This window comes from Ctenocephalides felis, unplaced genomic scaffold (assembly GCF_003426905.1).
Source record: "Ctenocephalides felis isolate EL2017-DRISC unplaced genomic scaffold, ASM342690v1 CF-g0.4_SCAFFOLD_03573, whole genome shotgun sequence".
In the NCBI taxonomy this organism is placed as follows: domain Eukaryota; kingdom Metazoa; phylum Arthropoda; class Insecta; order Siphonaptera; family Pulicidae; genus Ctenocephalides; species Ctenocephalides felis.
In genome coordinates, this window is record NW_020539727.1 from 20,511,899 (window position 1) to 20,530,914 (window position 19,016).

At 28.9% G+C, this 19,016-nt stretch overlaps 1 protein-coding gene across 1 annotated transcript; it reads right to left on the bottom strand.

Annotated features, from left to right (window-relative positions):
* Window positions 1-1,578: 1,578 nt before the first annotated feature.
* LOC113389734 (carbonic anhydrase 2-like) lies at window positions 1,579-18,410 on the bottom strand. The gene is made up of 8 exons (XM_026626748.1): window positions 18,295-18,410; window positions 15,309-15,367; window positions 15,122-15,172; window positions 14,897-15,014; window positions 7,084-7,251; window positions 4,888-5,141; window positions 2,810-3,037; window positions 1,579-1,706 (listed from the first exon to the last, which is right to left on the bottom strand). Exons 1-8 carry the CDS (start codon window positions 18,371-18,373, stop codon window positions 1,602-1,604), a joined length of 1,062 nt encoding a protein of 353 aa, XP_026482533.1. The 5' UTR covers window positions 18,374-18,410; the 3' UTR covers window positions 1,579-1,601.
* Between the last annotated feature and the right edge of the window lie 606 nt (window positions 18,411-19,016).

A 19,016-nucleotide genomic window follows, 5' to 3' on the forward strand; every position in this document is an offset into this window, starting at 1 on the left:
AATAATGTTCTCAATGTTCTAGATCATCCATAAATATTGTAATTTGAAAATATTACTGATTCAAAAATGTTCTAGATCGTCTAAAAATGTTCTAGGAGGTTCAAAAATTTTCTAAGTAATTCAAAAATGTTCTAGATGATCCAAAAATGTTCTAGGTGGTTCAAAAATGCTCTGAATGGTCAAAAAAATTTCTAAGTAGGTTCTCGATGGTCAAGAAATGTTCTAGATGGTCTAAAAGTGTTCTAAATATTATTAAAATGTTCTTAAATTTTTGAAAATATAATTTGGTAATTCAAAAAAGTTCTGGATGATCCAAAAATGTTCTAGGTGGTTCAAAAATGCTCTAAATAGTCAAAAAAAATTCTAAGTAAGATCTCGATGGTCAAGAAATGAAAATTAAAATGTTCTTGCATTTTTGAAAATATAATTCGGTAATTCAAAAATGTTCTAGATGTTCCAAAAATGTTCTAGGTGGTTCAAAAATGCTCTGAATAGTCAAAAAAATTTCTAAGTAGGTTCTCGATGGTCAAGAAATGTTCTAGATGGTCCAAAAGTGTTCTAAATATTATTAAAATGTTCTTGAATTTTTGAAAATATAATTCGGTAATTCAAAAATGTTCTAGATGATCCAAAAATGTTCCAGGTGGTTCAAAAATGCTCTAAATGGTCAAAAAAATTCTAAGTAGGTTCTCGATGGTCAAGAAATGTTCTAGATGGTCCAAAAGTGTTCTAAATATTATTAGAATGTTCTTGAATTTTTGAAAATATAATTCGGTAATTCAAAAATGTTCTAGATGATCCAAAAATGCTCTAGGTGGTTCAAAAATTCTCTGAATGGTCAAAAAAAAATTTTGTAGGTACTCGATGGTCAAGAAATGTTCTAGATAGTCCAAAAGTGTTCTAAATATTATTAGAATGTACTTGAATTTTTGAAAATATAATTCGGTAATTCAAAAATGTTCTAGATGATCCAAAAATGTTCCAGGTGGTTCAAAAATGCTCTAAATGGTCAAAAAATTCTAAGTAGGTTCTCGATGGTCAAGAAATGTTCTAGATGGTCCAAAAGTGTTCTAAATATTATTAGAATGTTCTTGAATTTTTGAAAATGTAATTCGTTAATTTTAAAAAAATTTAGAACATTTTCATAATAAATACGATAGCTAAATACATAGTTAGGTTCGATAGAACAAAAAAGTTATAATTAATTGAAAATATAATATTTTATTCAAACAAAAGCCTTATTATATATAATACATACAATTGTTTGTACATGTCAATACTATAAAAAATAATATTCTAAATACAACAACAAATATAACAAAAATACTGTACATAAACAACAAACAAAACAATCGTTTAAAAAAAACGCGTTACAACAAATTAAAAAAAGTATTTGTTATATAAATTATTCTACGCGTTGACTTGAAAATCATTTTTGGTCCAATTTTATAAAATCATTGCCGTCCAATTGTCCGTTAAGATCCTGAAATAAAATTAAATTTATTAATAATTCATTGGAATTTTTTATGAATATAAATATGTATAAATTTCTATCTATTAATATTATTTACCTGATTTGTTTTATTAAAAATGCATCATTTTTAATAAGGGATGTAGTAAACTGTTCTTCCATTTAGAGGTTGGGTCGGTCTAAAGTTTCCAGAAATTGGCCCATGCGGTCCTCTGACTTCACGGATCTTTGCCATCTGAAGAAAAAAAATAGATAAATAAATATATTATTTATTCATTAATTTATACATGACATGCAATATTCATTACCTAAAAAATACATTTCGATATATTTCTTATTCATAACAATTTCGAGATTTTGGACCCTAAATTATATAAACTAAAAACAATTCTGCAACTTATAATAATATAATGTGAAAGAAATATATATAGATATATAAATATATAGTAAAAGCTCTATTCATTAAAACAACTTGACAATAGGCAAAAGATAATATATATATAAGCCAAACACGAATGTGATAACTGTCTTAGTTTGGTTTACCATAAAAGGTAATAATTGGCGGTTGATATTACGCTTGGAGTTACGCAAGGTACTACGTTAAGCCCCAAAGTTCGAAAGATAATTTTTATATTTTTTCGAAGTTTTGTAATATTTTATATAATTAATAAATTCACTAGAACTGAAATAACAGGTTTCAGAAAGCACTATACAAATGCATTTTTCACTATTATTTGAATTGATTCTATAACAAAATAATGCAACTAAATTTATAGTGCAAAAACAGCAACTGCCTTTAGGCAAATCTAGAACCACATAATGAATATGATAACACAATGCAGAACTAATGTATATTTTTAATTATGTTTATACTATAACAAATCAAAACTGATTCTGATATAATCGTTCATAACGAGTAGTTCATCAAACACTCAAAACATTTTTAAGATTTATTACGCTTGGAGTTACGCAAGGTACTATGATAAGCCCCAAGGTTTGAAAGATAATTTTTATATTTATTCGAACTGTTGTAATATTTTATATATTTGATAAATTAAATAGAACTGAAATAACAGGTTTCAGAAAGCACTATACAAATGCATTTTTCACTATTATTTGAATTTATTCTATAACAAAATAATGCAACTAAATTTATAGTGCAAAAACAGCAACTGCCTTTAGGCAAATCTGAAACCACATATTGCATGCGATATTCTAACATGTCAAAAAGCTGAATACGAATCTAATATCCATTTAAGTAGTTCCAGTATTAAATCTGTTTGTCTCATTTTTAACCTTATTTTAATGAATATCTGAAGACCTGTATGTGTCTTTCACCTGTGATTTGGACATCTGCTGAGTTTGAGAAGCAATTATCCAAGTAACTGCTTCAGTACATGGTGGTGTAGTAAGGGATCCTGTATAAGTGGCATAATTATCCACAAATGGCCTAATCAGATCAGTCAAAGGAAAAGCTTGTACCCCAACAGCAGGGCCGGATCCTGAACCGACTTCACTGAATTTAGAAATAATCTTGGCCAAACCTGCATTGTCTTTGTCCTCTTTCTAAAAAACAAGAGAACAACATAAATAGTAAAACTAGACGGAATAATTTTTATTATAGTTATCTTTGTTATCACTTAAATTTTTGCGTAATAATTTGGTATAAAACTAGTGGTGTATGGCATCGTGCCTTAAGGCAAATTGCTGAAACTTTCCGCACCGTAATGAAATATTCGAGAAATTCCAAACGTTTTCAAATATATTATTACAAATACTGTAACTTTCATTATTTTTACAGTATCTTGTTATATCTGAGCAAATAATCAAATGTAAATCATAAATCAATTTATCTCCAGAACATTAACAATCGTTATTTAATTTCGAATTCAATTTCAAAAAAAAAAAAAAAATAGTTGCCTAATTTACACAAAATTGAAAAAGTGCTCCCGTATAGTCACAGTCTAAACGCACTTGGGTAGACATTTGTACCAGAGTGGCGCTTAGACTGTGCTTAGCCTGGGTAATTTTTTGATTAGCTTCCCGTAGGGTAATTATAGTAATGGGCCGAAAATCGAAAATGAAAATTTTTGCATTTTTCGACGTTTTGAAGGTTTCTGAACATTTTGGCATACCTCAGAAAAAATGGATGTATGTGTGTGTGTGCGTGTATGTGTGTGTGTGCGTGTATGTGTGTGTGTTCGGTTACAAATTTTCGTCGACGATTTCGGGAACGCGGATAAAGCGATTCGAATAATTCAAAAAACATTCGATTCGTATTGATAAGGAGACGTGCTGATTAGTTTTTGGCGAAGGCAGGTCTAGCCGTTTCGAAGATATGGGGCAAGAAATGCCAAAAACGGTTACTCAGTTTTTAAAAGAACAGAGCTTCCGATTTAAATAATTCAAAAAACATTATACTTGTATTAACAAGATGAAGAACTGATGAAGAATTTTCATGAAGGCAGGTCTAGCGGTTTCGGAGATCTAATTTAAAAACTAAAAAAAATGCCATTTGGCGGTCAAAAATGATCATTAGACATATGCACATAAAATTATCCGATATTTATAAATATTAATTTATTAGTATAAATTTTGTTTACATTCCTATGGGTTCCGTACCAATGTTTATCCGTTAGACGGCGACGCGGCGCTTACGCGCTTTGACATTTCGTCTCTATGCAGTTAAAGCTGTACGATTACTTTGAAAAAATGTTCAGAATTTCCAAAATATTTCAAAATAAATTTTGCTTTAAAAAGTCTTTTTTTTCAAAAAAAGTAATTTTTGTCAATTTATATAATAGTTTTTTAAAAATCTAATTTTTCAGAGTTATTTTTTTCATAAATGTTAATCTTTTTAAAAAAAAAATAATTTTGGTACGGGAAGTTCCAGCAATTTGCCTTAAGGCACGATGCCACGCGCCCCACTAGTTGTAATTTTGGATTAAAAATTGAAAAAAAAAATGACCCAGGCTAAGCACAGTCTAAGCGCCACTCTGGTACAAATGGTTTACCCAAGTGCGTTTAGACTGTTTATGAACTGGTCCGCTTTTCCAATTTTGTGTGAAAACTATTGAAAAATGTGAAAATGCCGCCAAGCTAAGCACAGCATAAGTGAAAATGTCGCACAGAATTTTTTGCAAATGCGTTTAGACTGTGACTATACGGGAGCACTTTTTCAATTTTGTGTAAATTGGGCAACTATTTTTTTTTTGAAATTGAATTCGAAATGAAATGACGATAGCTAATGAATGTTCTGGAGATAAATTGATTTTTGATTTACATTTAGCAAAATATATTTGATAATGTAATAATATATTTGAAAATGTTTAAAAAATCTCGAATATTTCATTACGGCACGGGAAGTTCCACCAATTTGCCTTAAGGCACGATGCCATACACCACTAGTTACTTACAGAATCGAACATGAAAGCAACTACAGCAACTCCATCAGTATGCTTCAAAGCTTCACCCATGGAACCATATTCGGATTTCCAGTGCACCAAATGGCATTCCATTGGATATTGAACACCGTTCACAACGTGTTCGGATCCATGTTGGTCATCACCGCCCCAATGAAAGTGCAATTGCTCAAAAGTGTAATCACCAACCAGAGGGCCATGGGAAATTGTTGGCCTTCGTCCTCCAAAGTAGGTCGCCGAAAGTTGCACTGGGAAAAGATATTAGATTATAAATGATCGATAAATATTCTCAACTAACTAACGAGCTTTCTGCCAAAATAACTTAACCAGCTTTCTGACAAAAAAACTGCTAAACATCTTTCTGACAACTCAACCAGATTACTGACAAACTAGATAGTGCTGTAAACGGAGAGGAAAAAAAGGGTATAACCTCTGATTTTTATTTACTGTGCTCCAATTTGCATGAAATTTTGGTATTAGGTTCATCTTATCCTCAAGTTCAAAAGTGAAAACAATTCGGGTTGCGACCCCTTAATGAATAAGGGACTATTGAGCTGTTTTATCGCTAGAAAACGTTTTTAATATTGAAGAACATAATTAAAAAATATTTTTAATACATTTTCTTGCAATAAAATCATTTTCAACCCCATGAAACTACTAAAACCCTACAAACAACCTCTAAATTGAAAAAAAAACACTTAAAAATAAATTTCGGTATGATATAATAAGAATTACGTATAAAGTAAATAATATTTTATGTATTCTATCTTGATTATCAAATTTTTAACAATTTTTAGATCCTTAAAAATAACCCCTTGATGAAAAAATTGTTTGAAAAAATTATTTGAAATTGAAAGAAAATTAAGAAATTCAAAATGATATGAATGTTATTTCAATTTCTCAAAAATAATTAATAGTTTTGGGCACCAAACACTGCTTACTTATACATTGCTCGAAATTTGGACACAATTCGACAATAATGCGATTAGTTTTCGGGTCATAACTTCCTTTAATTTCGACTCCATCACAATTTGCAATATACCATTTGAAAGGTTAATAAAAGGGCTTCATTTTTTTCATCATAATTTTTTTCGTAACTCCTCTGATTTTGAAAAGGCGAACGGTTAAAGGGTTCGAGAGAGACTCTGATTGAGCGGCCGCGCACTCTTTAAACAATCATAACTCTGTCAATTTTTGTGTGAAAGGAAAATAATTAAAAACAATAATAAGCCAAAAAGATCCCTTTGATTTCTATCTGTATGCTTTTATTTCTATCTATTTATCTTTCTATTCTATATATTTTTCAATTTCTATTCTATCTATTTCTATCTATTTATATTTTATTCTTTTTGAGATATAATGATAATAAGTTCCATTTTAAAAAAAATCAGGAAAAAAAGTTTTTATAAAATCGAGAGTTTTCTGAAAATAGTTTGCACTAAAGTAGTGAATCTGCTAGTATCCATCAAGATGTCTATAATAAAGTGAATTCTAAATGGAATGTGAATTACTTTGATTCTGGTGGAAATGGCGCTCATTAAACCATATGATTTAAAAGAAAAAAACATTGTATATGCTTCTTATTTGCATGATAGCTCACTCATTTTACACGCAAAAAACTTGTAACAGCACTCAATTTAAAGCTTATGTTGAGCACTATAAAACCCAATTTCACTGAAATGTATAAAATGTAAAACCTCGCCACTAGATGGCTTTAAATACAGCAATTAAATCTTGAATGAAATAAAAAACGACTTTGCTCTTTCAAACCTCGCTTAATATTATTCCCAGAACGCTTTATAAAACACCGATTTAATAAACATTTTATTGACATTATTTTGTTCATTCACATGATTTTCGTTAAAATGTATATTTTAGGAGATATTTGCAAAAAAACGAAAAAAAAACGACAAAAATATATGAAATTTTAGTGGCCAGTAACTTGAAAAGTATTAGTTTTTTTTGAAAAACTTTAAAAGACATTTTTTCTTATAATTAGTTCTTCTATCGATTACCAACGTTATTTTGAAAAAATGTAATTACACAATTGAGAATGGGTGTCATTCCTCCGGAACCCGAATTGTTTTCACTTTTGAACTTGAGGGTATGATGAACCTAATTCCCAAAATTTTATACAAATTGGAGCACAGTAAAAAAAAATCAGTTTACTGCACTACAAATGATTATTACCTGAATGTCCGTTGTTAACTAATTCCATGGCACTTGGTAATCTGCTAAAATCGTTCCATTGTAAAGTTTTCCAAACACTGGCGACGACCAAGTCTTTCTTTTCGATTGCAATTGGTGATTGTCTGATGCCTCCGCATTCAGGAGCAAAGTTTTTCCACTGACTTGGTCCTGAAAAAGAAATTGTAGTAGTAATTTATATGGCAAACTAGTTGGTAATTGTATTTTGCCTTGAGGCAAGTTACATGAACTTCCCGATATGTATAAATAATCGACTTAATCAATAAAAAATAAATTAATTTATGAGTGATTAAAAAGTATTCCGAGTGGATTTATTACACATATTTGAAAACGAATGAACACGTTAACTCGGAGTATTTTCTAAAAGCAAATTTTCACAAATCAACAATTTTTAAAATTGAACCAGTTTCCATAGCACTTTAATAGTTTAGTATGTTCATTAATGCTAAGTACTCTACCGTTATACCAAGTAAATCGTATAATTTTAATTTTAACAAACGTCAAACAATCTACTCATTATCTCAAATTTTGATGAATTTTTAAAATTAAACTACATGTCGTAAGGCCGTAATATTTCAATAAGTTGTATAAGACCCTGATATATGTAAACTTTTCGTCAAAATTTAAGCTCATACTACCGAATCGATTAAAAAATCGATTTAAAAAATCAAAAACTGTTCGAAAGATATTAGTTGCGAATGATACTGATTAGTTTTAGGTTAAAATCTACCGAGCCCTTTTCTTGTAATTAACTACCGACTACTTTTCTTGTAATAAACTGCCGAGCCCTTTTCTTGTAACAATTTAAGTACATTTCATGGAACTTTTTTTTTAACTTTCCATAGGGCAAGTTATAGTAATCGCAAAAAAATCGTTTTATAACCTTCTGAACATTTTGGCATACCTTAGAAAAAAAGGATGTATGTGTGTGTGTGTATGTGTGTGTGTGTGTATGTGTGTGTGCGGATACAAATTTTCGTCGACGATTTCGGGAACACGGATAAAGCGATTTGAATAATTCAAAAAATGTTTGATTTGTATTGATAAGGAGGCGTGCTGATTAGTTTTTAGCGAAGGCAGGTCTAGCTGTTCCGAAGATATGGGGCAAAAAGTGCCAAAAACGGTAACTTAGTTTTTAAGAGTATCGGTTTTGAATGATCTAAAAAACATTCACTTTGTAATGATTGGGAGAAGAGGTGATCAGTTTTTGACAAAGACAGGACCCGCCATTTCGAAGATACAGAGCTTAATGTGCAAAACATGACAGTTTTTGAGAGAACTAAGCGTCCGATTTGAATGATATAAAAAACTTTCTGCTTGTATTGACAAAACAACTGCTTTTGAGGATAAAAAATTATTACATCTTTTTTTATTTTCCATAAAATATTTTTGTAATTTTGGATTAAAAATTCATAAAATTACCCAGGCTAAGCACAGTCTAAGCGCCACTCTGGTACAAATGTTTACCCAAGTGCGTTTAGACGTGCGTTTAGACTGTAAATTGAAAAATGTGAAAATGCCGCCAAGCTAAGCACAGTATAAGTGAGAATGTCGCACAGAATTATTTGCAAATGCGTTTAGACTGTGACTATACGAGAGCACTTTTTCAATTTTGTGTAAATTAGGCAACTATTTTTTTTTTGAAATTGAATTTTAAACAAAATGACGATTGATAATGTTCTGGAGATAATAAATTGATTTATGATTTACATTTGATTTGCTCAGATATAACAAGATAGCAAAAATAATGAAAGCAATAATATATTTGAAAACGTTTAAAATTTCTCGAATAGTTCATTACGGTACGAGAAGTTCCAGCAATTTGCCTTAAGGCACGATGCCATTCACTACTAGTTAAAATTAAAATTAGACAATTTACTTGGTATAACTATAGAGTACTTGGTATAACTATAGAGTACTTGGTCTCAATGCACATACTAAACAATTAAAGTCCTACAAAAAACTGGCTCAATTATAAAAATTATTGATTTTTGAATATTTGCCTTTAGAAAATACTCCGAGTTAACGTGTTCCTACATTTTCAATTATGTGTAATAAATCCACTCGGAATACTTTTAATCACTCATAAATTAATTTATTTTTTATTGATTAAGTCGTTTATTTACACATATCGGGAAGTTCATGTAGGCAAAATACCAATACCAACTAGTTTTTAGAAGCACTTAGATTCTAAATAAAATAATTTAAATTAAAAATGAAAAATTAATTTATACCCAATGGATGATTCTCATCATGCGAGTATTCTATCGTGGGTATTCCCGTAGCACTGCAAGCATAACCATGTATATTCTCATTATCTGCACAACCATAATAATGACTTCTACCAGGTTTCCTTTTGCAATACTTGTTAAACTTGATAGTTTTACCATCCTTTACCATTTCAAAACCAGAACAACCCTCCAAATCACAAGCATCCAACATAGTCAACTGTGGGTTACCATCCAAAGCCTCTTTGAGTCTCGACAGACCTTCAGTGTTTTTTTTGGTTTTGCTTTTTTGAGGTTTTTTATCCAGCAGTTTTTTGGCTTCTTCCAAATCCTCCTTTTGAGCTTCTGTTTTATTTTTAACAGCACTCATTTCTATGCCATAGGGCACTTTGTTGTCCTCAGGAAGCTCCTTCATATCACTAAAACTTACTGAGACGCTCTTGGTAAGTGCTTTTTCTGTACCAGTCATTGCTGAGTCTTTTTTGATGGCAGTAGTGTTGGCAGCGAACGTGTTGATTTTATTATTACCCTCACCTTGTTTGCTGCTGTTGGTGGCTAAACTTATACTACCAGGTGTAGCAACAACTTTGTCAGTTGGTGCAAATTTTTTGGACGTGTTGCAACTTTTTTGACTTGCAAAACTTGTGTCGTTGGTCAATTTGGGTGTGTCTAGATTTTTGTTGGTAGCCACATCGTTGGTAGTAATAGATTTTATGGTTTGTTGCAAATTTTTAATGGATTTATCGACTTTGTTGCATAAAACTTCAACACTACTCTTTTTTTCTAAACCATCATGGTTTGCAGAATCAGAAGTTGCTTTGGTAGCTGTGGACGTACCTGGTCTATTATTATCCTTCTTTTTACCATCAGAACCACCAACTAAATTACCATCGATTATCATATCAGTTGCATCAACACTTACAGTTTTGGTGACATAATATTTTTTAACACATTCATCACCGATGGCTTTGTCAACTTTTGTACAAGCCAGTTTTTGTTCTTGAATTCTACCGTCTTCTTTGTGTATATGGCGATGTTTATAGGATTTTTGGGGTTGGGGTCATCGTTTTTGGCGTTGCACTGTTTTAAAAAATTCTCGTAACGTCTACAAGCTTCTTCGTACTTTTTGGTGACTTCTAAAAAATTTGCATCCAAATCTGAAGTTGAATCTGGGATGGTGGACTCGGTAACTTTTTTTGATGCATCAGAGTCAGCTTCAGGTTTGGATGGAGGTTCAGCACTTGTTTCAACTGGTGGTGGTAAATCTGCCACATTTTCTGGTACCTCATTTTTTGGTTTCTGTTTTTTCTTCCCTGTGTCAATTTCCACACACTCGTACCCAAACAACTCACCACTGTCAACCAGTTTTTTAAAATCCTCACAACAAACTTTACGTGTAGGTCTTTTATTCGAAGAACTTTTACCACCAACTGCTGCCTTTTTCTCAGACTTTTTCTTCCTAAGGGCCTCCTGCACCTGCTTTTGTATCAACCTCTGTTCCTTCTCAGGATCATTTATGAGCACAATTATAGTGTCATCAAAAGGTGACTTTTTGGCTAAATTTTCAGCACTAACCTGCACACTTTGGGTACGATGATCTTCACCACCAATTGTCCGAATATAGTCAGCCAACTCGTCGTATTTTATCACATCAATTGGTCCTTTCAGTTGGATTTTTTTAGGTTGAGAATGAGATTCTGGGAGTTCTCCGCCTCTTGCACGGGTTTTGAGGGCTGATTTTGGTGTTTTAGGTCCATCGTCGTTTGTAGTTTTAGCAACGTCTTCAGGACAAAGTTTGTCGAAACATTCTTGCAACTGTTCTTCAGTCAAGACATCAGTTTTTTCGCCACTTGTGGCTTTATCAGATTGTGGTACAGGTTTTATTGGTACCAGGGTGTAGGATATACTTGAGTCTTTACCACGACCAGTGTTTCTGATTAAAATTTTGTAAGGGCGGTGAAGATTTTCGTTACCATCTTGTATGTAACCATGTACTAAGGCGGATGCTATGTTTTTGTTTTGGGCGTCGCGCACCAAGGGCAAAGTTTCTATACAAACATTTTTTTTGGGGTCACCAGATTTCTCTTCGTCTTGTTCAGGAGGTGAATATTTAGCAGCAGTTACTCCCCGATGTTTAACCATTTTAGCCAGAATTTTAGGTCTTCCTTCATCATGTTCTAGTGTCTGTTGCACATTGACACACACACTGCTCTCAGACGACCCTTCAGAATCTTCACGATCGATTTGTTTGTAAAATATCAATTCAGTAGTGACTACTTTTGAAGCTGGTGCATCTTCATCGTCACTATTAGACGTACTGGAATCATCGGAAGACTCTTCAAAATATTCACATTTGTCTAAAATAAGTTGCACTGATGTCTCTGTTTGGTTGCTGGTTGGTGCTGGTATTCCAGGATCGGAGTGGTATTTGAAAGAGTAGCACAGGTATTTTATTGGTATTATCATGTGGTCGCAGAGGTCACATTCGAAACCAAAAATATCATTTTGGACTTTAGGGATTGGTATTTCTGTGGTTCCAACGACTCTAGTGATAGTATCAACATCATCTGGTAAATGGTTCAAAAAATTTTGGATAGGCAAATCTGTTTTACCACTCACTGTGTCAACTGTCAAGTCTGTACAGTTTTGTTTTGGATCCAAATCAACATCTTCTACCAAAATGTTGCAACTCGGTTTGGCCACGAACTCTGGATAAACATTTAGCAAAACCAACACGTTCTGATGTCAACTCAAGACCCAATTGACTATCTCCATCAATGGAATTTGTTGAATCAATTTGAAATTCTAATGTGTGATCTTTTTCTTCGGAATTATTTTTTACATTGTTATTCATATGGATTTTTGAAAGTGCTGATTTTGGCTACATCACTACTATTTTTTGTGCTGATTTTGGGAAGCCTTCGGCTTCCAGACATAGTTTAAATTTACTAGAAATTTTGTAGAAAATTTTGACGTTGAGTCTAAATTTTTTGACGTTTGGCGGGAAATGTCAGTTTTGTGAAAAAATAGTAGTAAATTTGGATTTTGAAATAGATAAATAATAATCACAGTCTAAACTAAATTTACAAATAATTCTGTGCGACATTTTCACTTATACTGTGCTGAATATAACTGATGTAGCTAGCAAATAGTTAAAACGACGACAAAGAAGGATATATAAAATACTAAAACTATAAATAACTAGTGGTGTATGGCATCGTGCCTTAAGGCAAATTGCTCGAACTTCCCGTATTGTAATGAAATATTCGAGAAATTTTAAACTTTTTCAAATATATTATCACAAATTTTGTAACTTTTATTATTTTTACTATCTTGTTATATCTGATTGTGAGCAAATCAAATGTAAATCATAAATCAATTTATCTCCAGAACATTACCAACAATCTTCATTTCATTTCGAATTCAATTTAAAAAAAATACTTGCCTAATTTACACAAAATTGAAAAATTGCTCCCGTATAGTTACAGTCTAAACGCATTTGCAAATAATTCTGTGCGACATTTTCACTCACACTGTGCTTAGCTTGGCGGCATTTTCACATTTTTAATAGTTTTTACAAAATTAGTAAAGTGCTCTAGTACATAAACAGTCTAAACGCATTCGCAAATAATTCTGTGCGACATTTTCACTCACACTGTGCTTAACTTGACGGCATTTTCACATTTTACAATAGTTTTCACAAAATTGAAAAAGTACTCCAGTACATAAACAGTCTAAACGCACTTAGGTAAGCATTTGTACTAGAGTGGCGCTTAGACTGTGCTTAGGCCTGGGTAATTTTTTTTTAACTTTCCGTAGGGTTGTTATAGTAATGGGCCGAAAATCGGAAATAAAAATTTTTGCATTTCTCGACGTTTTGGAGGTTTCTGAACATTTTGGCATACCTCAGAAAAAATGGATGTGTGTGTGTGTTTTGTATGTCCGCATTTTTGCGTCCACGTTTTCGGGCGCACGGATCAACCGATTAGAATGGTTTAAAAACATTCGATTTCCATTAATAGGGAGATGTGCTGATTAGTTTATGGCAAAGGCAGGTTCAGCCATTACGGAGATATGGAGCAAAGAGTGCACAAAATAGAAATCGAGTTTTTGAAAGAACGGTGTATCGGATTTGAATGATCTAAAAAACATTCAATTTGTAATGATTGGGAGAAGAAATGATTAGTTTTGGCCAAAAACAGGTCCCGCCATTTCGAAGATACAGAGCTAAATGTGCAAAAAATGCCAGTTTTTGAGTGAATTAAGCGTCCGATTTAAATGATTCAAAGAACTTTCAGCTTGCATTGACAAAACAATTGCTTTCGAGGATAAAAAATTATTACATCTTTTTTTATTTTTCATAAAATATTTTTGCAATTTTGGATTGAAAATTCCAAAAATTACCCAGACTAAGCACAGTCTAAGCGCCACTCCGGTACAAATGTTTACCCAAGTGCGTGTAGACTGTTTATGTACTGGAACACAATTCCAATTTTGTGAAAACTATTGAAAAATGTGAAAATGCCGCCAAGCTGAGCACAGTGTAAGTGAAAACGTCGCACAGAATTATCCGCAAATGCGTTTAGACTGTGACTGTACGGGAGCACTTTTTCAATTTTGTGTAAATTGAAAAAGTTAAAATTTAAAAATACTTAAAGAATTGTAAAACAAAATATTTCTTTCATCTAAATACCTAAAAAATTGTAAAAGAAATACTTATATAGTAAAAATACTTAATAATAATAATAATAATAACAATGATAATAATAATAATAATAATAATAATAATAATAATAATAATAATAAGACTCTTAAATTTGTTAATTTAATTTGTTAAAATATCATAAAATAACCTAAAATTTGTTAAATAAAATAATTATATTGTAAAAGTATTATAAAGCTTATTAAAATACTTATTAAATTTTTAAAAAATACTTGCAACAAACAAACTAGTTATATTTAAAAATAATTAAAATCAACTAAATATAAATAAGTTTATTGTAAATAAATTAAATAATAAATAAATAAGTAATAAAATGGCTAATAGTTAATTAAATTATATTAAACCTGTAAAATATTGACTTGAGCCTTATTATAATATTAATATACTGACGGCTTGTAAAATAAATAAATAAATTAGACAACTATTTTTTTGAAAATGAATTCGAAATGAAATGACAATTGTTAAAAAAAAAATTACATTTGATTTGCTCAGATATAACAAGATAGCAAAAATAATGAAAGTTACAGTATTTGTAATAATATATTTGAAAACGTTTAAAATTTCTCGAATATTTCATTACGGTACGAGAAGTTCCAGCAATTTGCCTTAAGGCACGATGCCATACACCACTAGTTTCATCATAAAATCAGATTTGTTTAAATCTTTTTTTCCCGAGGTTTCTCGAATTTGAAATAAGTACATTTCTCTGTTTGGGTGAGCCAAAGTTTGACTTAGCGTCACCGTTTTCTCGAAAACGGCTGAACCGATTTCAAAAATTCAAAAAGTATTTTATCTAGCATACTATGCTCTAATAATTCTTGTTTTAAAATAAATTGCCACTCACCATTATAAGAAGTGTCATCATAAGAAAAGTCACTACCACCTCTTGTCTGTTTCCTGCTGCCTGATGATTTTGATTTGGTTTCGTTACCGGGTTGTCCTAAAACTGGTTGATTTCCAAACTAAATAAAAATAATATTAAAAAATTAATAAAACCGAGCACTAAATAAAACAATTTAATAATAATAATAATTATTATGAAATTATTAATAAATTTGAATTTTCTTACCCCAAATCTGTGTAAAGCCTTCTTCAAAAAATTTGAATTGTCAGACACAACCTAAAGAATAAATATTTAATTTAATATTTATAATCAAGATATATTTATATATATATATATATATATATATATAATATAATAATATAAATTATTATTACAATTTTAATTCTGGTGTTAGTAAAAAAAATATTTATACCGTTTCTTTAGGGCTGTTCACAATTGGCTGGTTACCACTTTTTTCATTGCTGACTAGTGCTGAAAAAATTTTAAAAAAAATTATTTATACAGTAAATTAATATTAAATTAACTAAAATAAAATTTAACAAATAATATTTATAAACAATATAAATTAAAATATTTAAATAACTAAAGAAAATAATTAAAATTATCTTATATGCAAAAATGGAGCTCGATAAAATGTTAGGTATGCAAAGACTCTGAACCGATTTGGCCACTTTTAGTCTCTATATTTTTGTGTTAATTCAGAAATTGTGGCAAAGGTGAGAAATTATTCCAAAACTTCATAGTAACTTCACATTTTTAATTTAAAATGTTTTGTAGAAACCTAATTTAAAATGAAACAATAGACGACGGCTTATACGTCAAATATCAAATGATTAATTTCAATCAAATTCAATAGGATGTTCTAGATGAATTCACGTAATTATAGCATGTAGTTTTATTTGTAATTTCTTACTAAATGGGTTGCTAGTTATATATAAAAATGGAGCTCAATAAAATGTTAGGAATGCTAATGCTCTAAAACGGCTGAACCGATTTGGCCACTTTTAGTCTTGAAGTATTTGTGCTAATTCAGAAATTGTGAGAAAGGTGAGATATTATTGCCAAACGACGTAGATAATTTTCATTTTTAATTTAAAATGTTTTGAAGAAACGTAAATTGAAATAAAACAATAGACGATGGCTCATACGTCAAATGTCAAATGATTTTGACAGATAGTGTTCAATCAAATTTAATAGGTGACAAATTATTTCAAAACTCTATAGAAACCTTACATTTTAATTTAAAATGTTTTGTAGAAACGTAATTTAAAATAAAACAATAGACGACGGCTCATACGTCAAAGGTCAAATGGTTTTGACAGATTATGTTCAATCAAATTTAATAGGGTATTTTAGATGAATTTTATTTAATTATAGTATGTAGTTTATTACTAAATGGGTCGCTAGTTATATATATATATATAAATGGAGCTCGATAAAATGTTATGCATGCTAAGGATCTAAAACGGCTGAACCGATTTGACCACTTTTAATGTTAAATGGTTTTGACAGATTATGCTCAATCAAATTTAATATGATGTTTTAGATGAATATTATATATAACTAGTAGTATATATATATATATATATATATATATATATATTTAAATAAATTTAGTGCCCCAGATAAAATTATTATTTTTAATATATTTGAATTATGTATATTTGTTCAATATAGTTATAAATTTTATATTTTAAAATGTTTTTAATTTGTCTGACAAAAAAATGAAATTCTGAACATTAACATAGTAAACATAAAATTTTAATTGTTAAATTAGAACTTTATATATAACTAGTAGTATATATATATATATATATATATATATATATTTGAATAAATTTAGTGCCCCGGATAAAATTTATATTATTAATATATTTAAAATATATTTTTTCAATATAGTTATAAATTTAATTTCAAAGTATTTTAATATGTTTTTAATTTGCTTGACAAAAAAAATTTAATTCTGAACATTAACTTAGTAAAGATAAAATTTTAATTGTTAAATTAAATGTAGAAACGTAAAAAAATTACATTTTTAAATTATTTTTTTTTTGTAGAAATGTAAATAAAAATGAAACAATAGACAACGGCTCATACGTCAAATGTCAAATGGTTTTGACAGATTATGTTCAATCAAATTGAATAGGATGTTTTAGATAAATATTATATATAACTAGTAGTATATATTTTTTTTAATAAATTTAGGTTTTGGATAAAATTAATTTTATTAATATATTTGAAATACATTTTTTCAATATAGTTATAAATTTTATTTCAAAGCATTATAAAATGTTTTTAATTTGCCTGACAAAAAAAATAAATTCTGAACATTAACTTAGTAAATTTAAAATTTTAATTGTTAAATTAATTGAAATTTTAATTAATTGTTAAATTTTTGAATTATTTATTGTTTTGTAGAAACGTAATTTAAAATGAAACAATAGACGACGGCTCATACGTCAAATATCAAATGGTTTTGACAGATTATGTTCAATCAAATTTAATAGGATGTTTTAGATAAATATTTTATATAACTAGTAGTATATATATTTTTTTTGAATAAATTTAGTGCCTCGGATAAAATTAATATTAATAATATATTTAAAAAAAAATGATATAATTGCTATGAATTATATTTCAAAGTATTTTAAAATGTTTTGAATTTTTTGAAGATTTCCTTGTTTAATATGACAAAAAAATTAAATTATGAACATTAACTTAGCAAATATAAAATTTTAATTGTTAAATTAAATTGTTTAATAATTTTGCTAATTTTATAAATATTTAATACTTAACAAATGCTTTTGATATATTTTTTTATAATTTTATCAAATAATTTGAAGAATTTGTAAAAAAATTAATATGAAATTTTTTGTAATAAAATTTAGGTCTGTGAAAATATTAAAAAAAAAATCAAAAATTTATTTTATATTTTTTGTATATGTATATATATATATACATATATATATATATATGTGTGTGTATATATATAATTTGTATATATTATATTTATATAACATGTCTCTGGATGGCATGTGATATTAAATATGTCAAATTAGTGTCTTGTAACAATGTTTTATTATTTCTTTTTATTATTTTATTGCAAAATGATATAAATCTGCAATGGAAGTCACGCAAATGCATCAGAAAATAATTGCAAATCATTTTTGTAACCAATTTTAGTTTAAAAAAACTGCAAAAATTAAATAAAAAAATATTAAAGTTAAAATTACAAGCAATATAAATTAAATTTAAATTAAGAATTTATTATGTACGTTTCGACGCTGTATGTGTATTGCCATAATAAAATAAATTTTATAAAATAAAAAAAATAGTAATCACTATTATATATATATATATATATATATATATATATATATATATATATAATTATTTACCTTCAGGTACAGGTTCAGCCAGAAACGAATTCAAAGCGATTGTCAAACAAAAGACAAATAGAGCCGATTTTGTCAACATTTTGGATCAACTGTAATTAAAAAATTAATAAAAAGTATAATTAATATAAATATATATAAAATTTATATATACATGTATAAATAAATGTTTAAATTAGACAAAAAAATTAAAGTTTGTAAGAAATAATAAATACACATATTTTTATGAGGGTTTGAAGTTGTGTATGCAATTTTGGAGTTTATTCACAATTTTTGGTAACATTGAAATTTTAAAAATTAATAAAAAATATATTAATAGTAAAAATATTTTTTATTTATTTATACATGTATTAAGAAAGGTTTAAATTAGGTAAATAAATTAAAGTTTGTAAGAAATAATAATTACACATATTTTTATAAGGGTTTGACGTTGGGTAAGCAATTTGGGAGTTCGTACACAATTTTTGGTAACATTGGATTTTTAAAAATTATTAAATAATATATTAAGGGTAAAAATATATTATATTTATATATACATGCATAAAGAAAGGTTTGAAGTAGGTAAATAACTCAAAGTTTGTAAAAAATAATAATTACCCATATTTTTATGAGGGTTTGAAATTGGGTAAGCAATTTGGGAATTTATACACAATTTTTTGGTAACATTGGAATTTTAAAAATTAATAAAAAATATAATAAATGTAAAAATGTATTACATTTATATA

Coding starts and splice junctions, on each gene's coding strand:
- LOC113389734 (XM_026626748.1), bottom strand. CDS start 18,373: ATGTTGACAAAATCGGCTCTATTTGTCTTTTGTTTGACAATCGCTTTG. Junction 15,368..18,294: donor GGCTGAACCTGTACCTGAAG/GTAAATAATTAT, acceptor AAATTTTTTCAG/CACTAGTCAGCAATGAAAAA. Junction 7,252..14,896: donor TGATGACACTTCTTATAATG/GTGAGTGGCAAT, acceptor TTTCTTTTTCAG/GACCAAGTCAGTGGAAAAAC.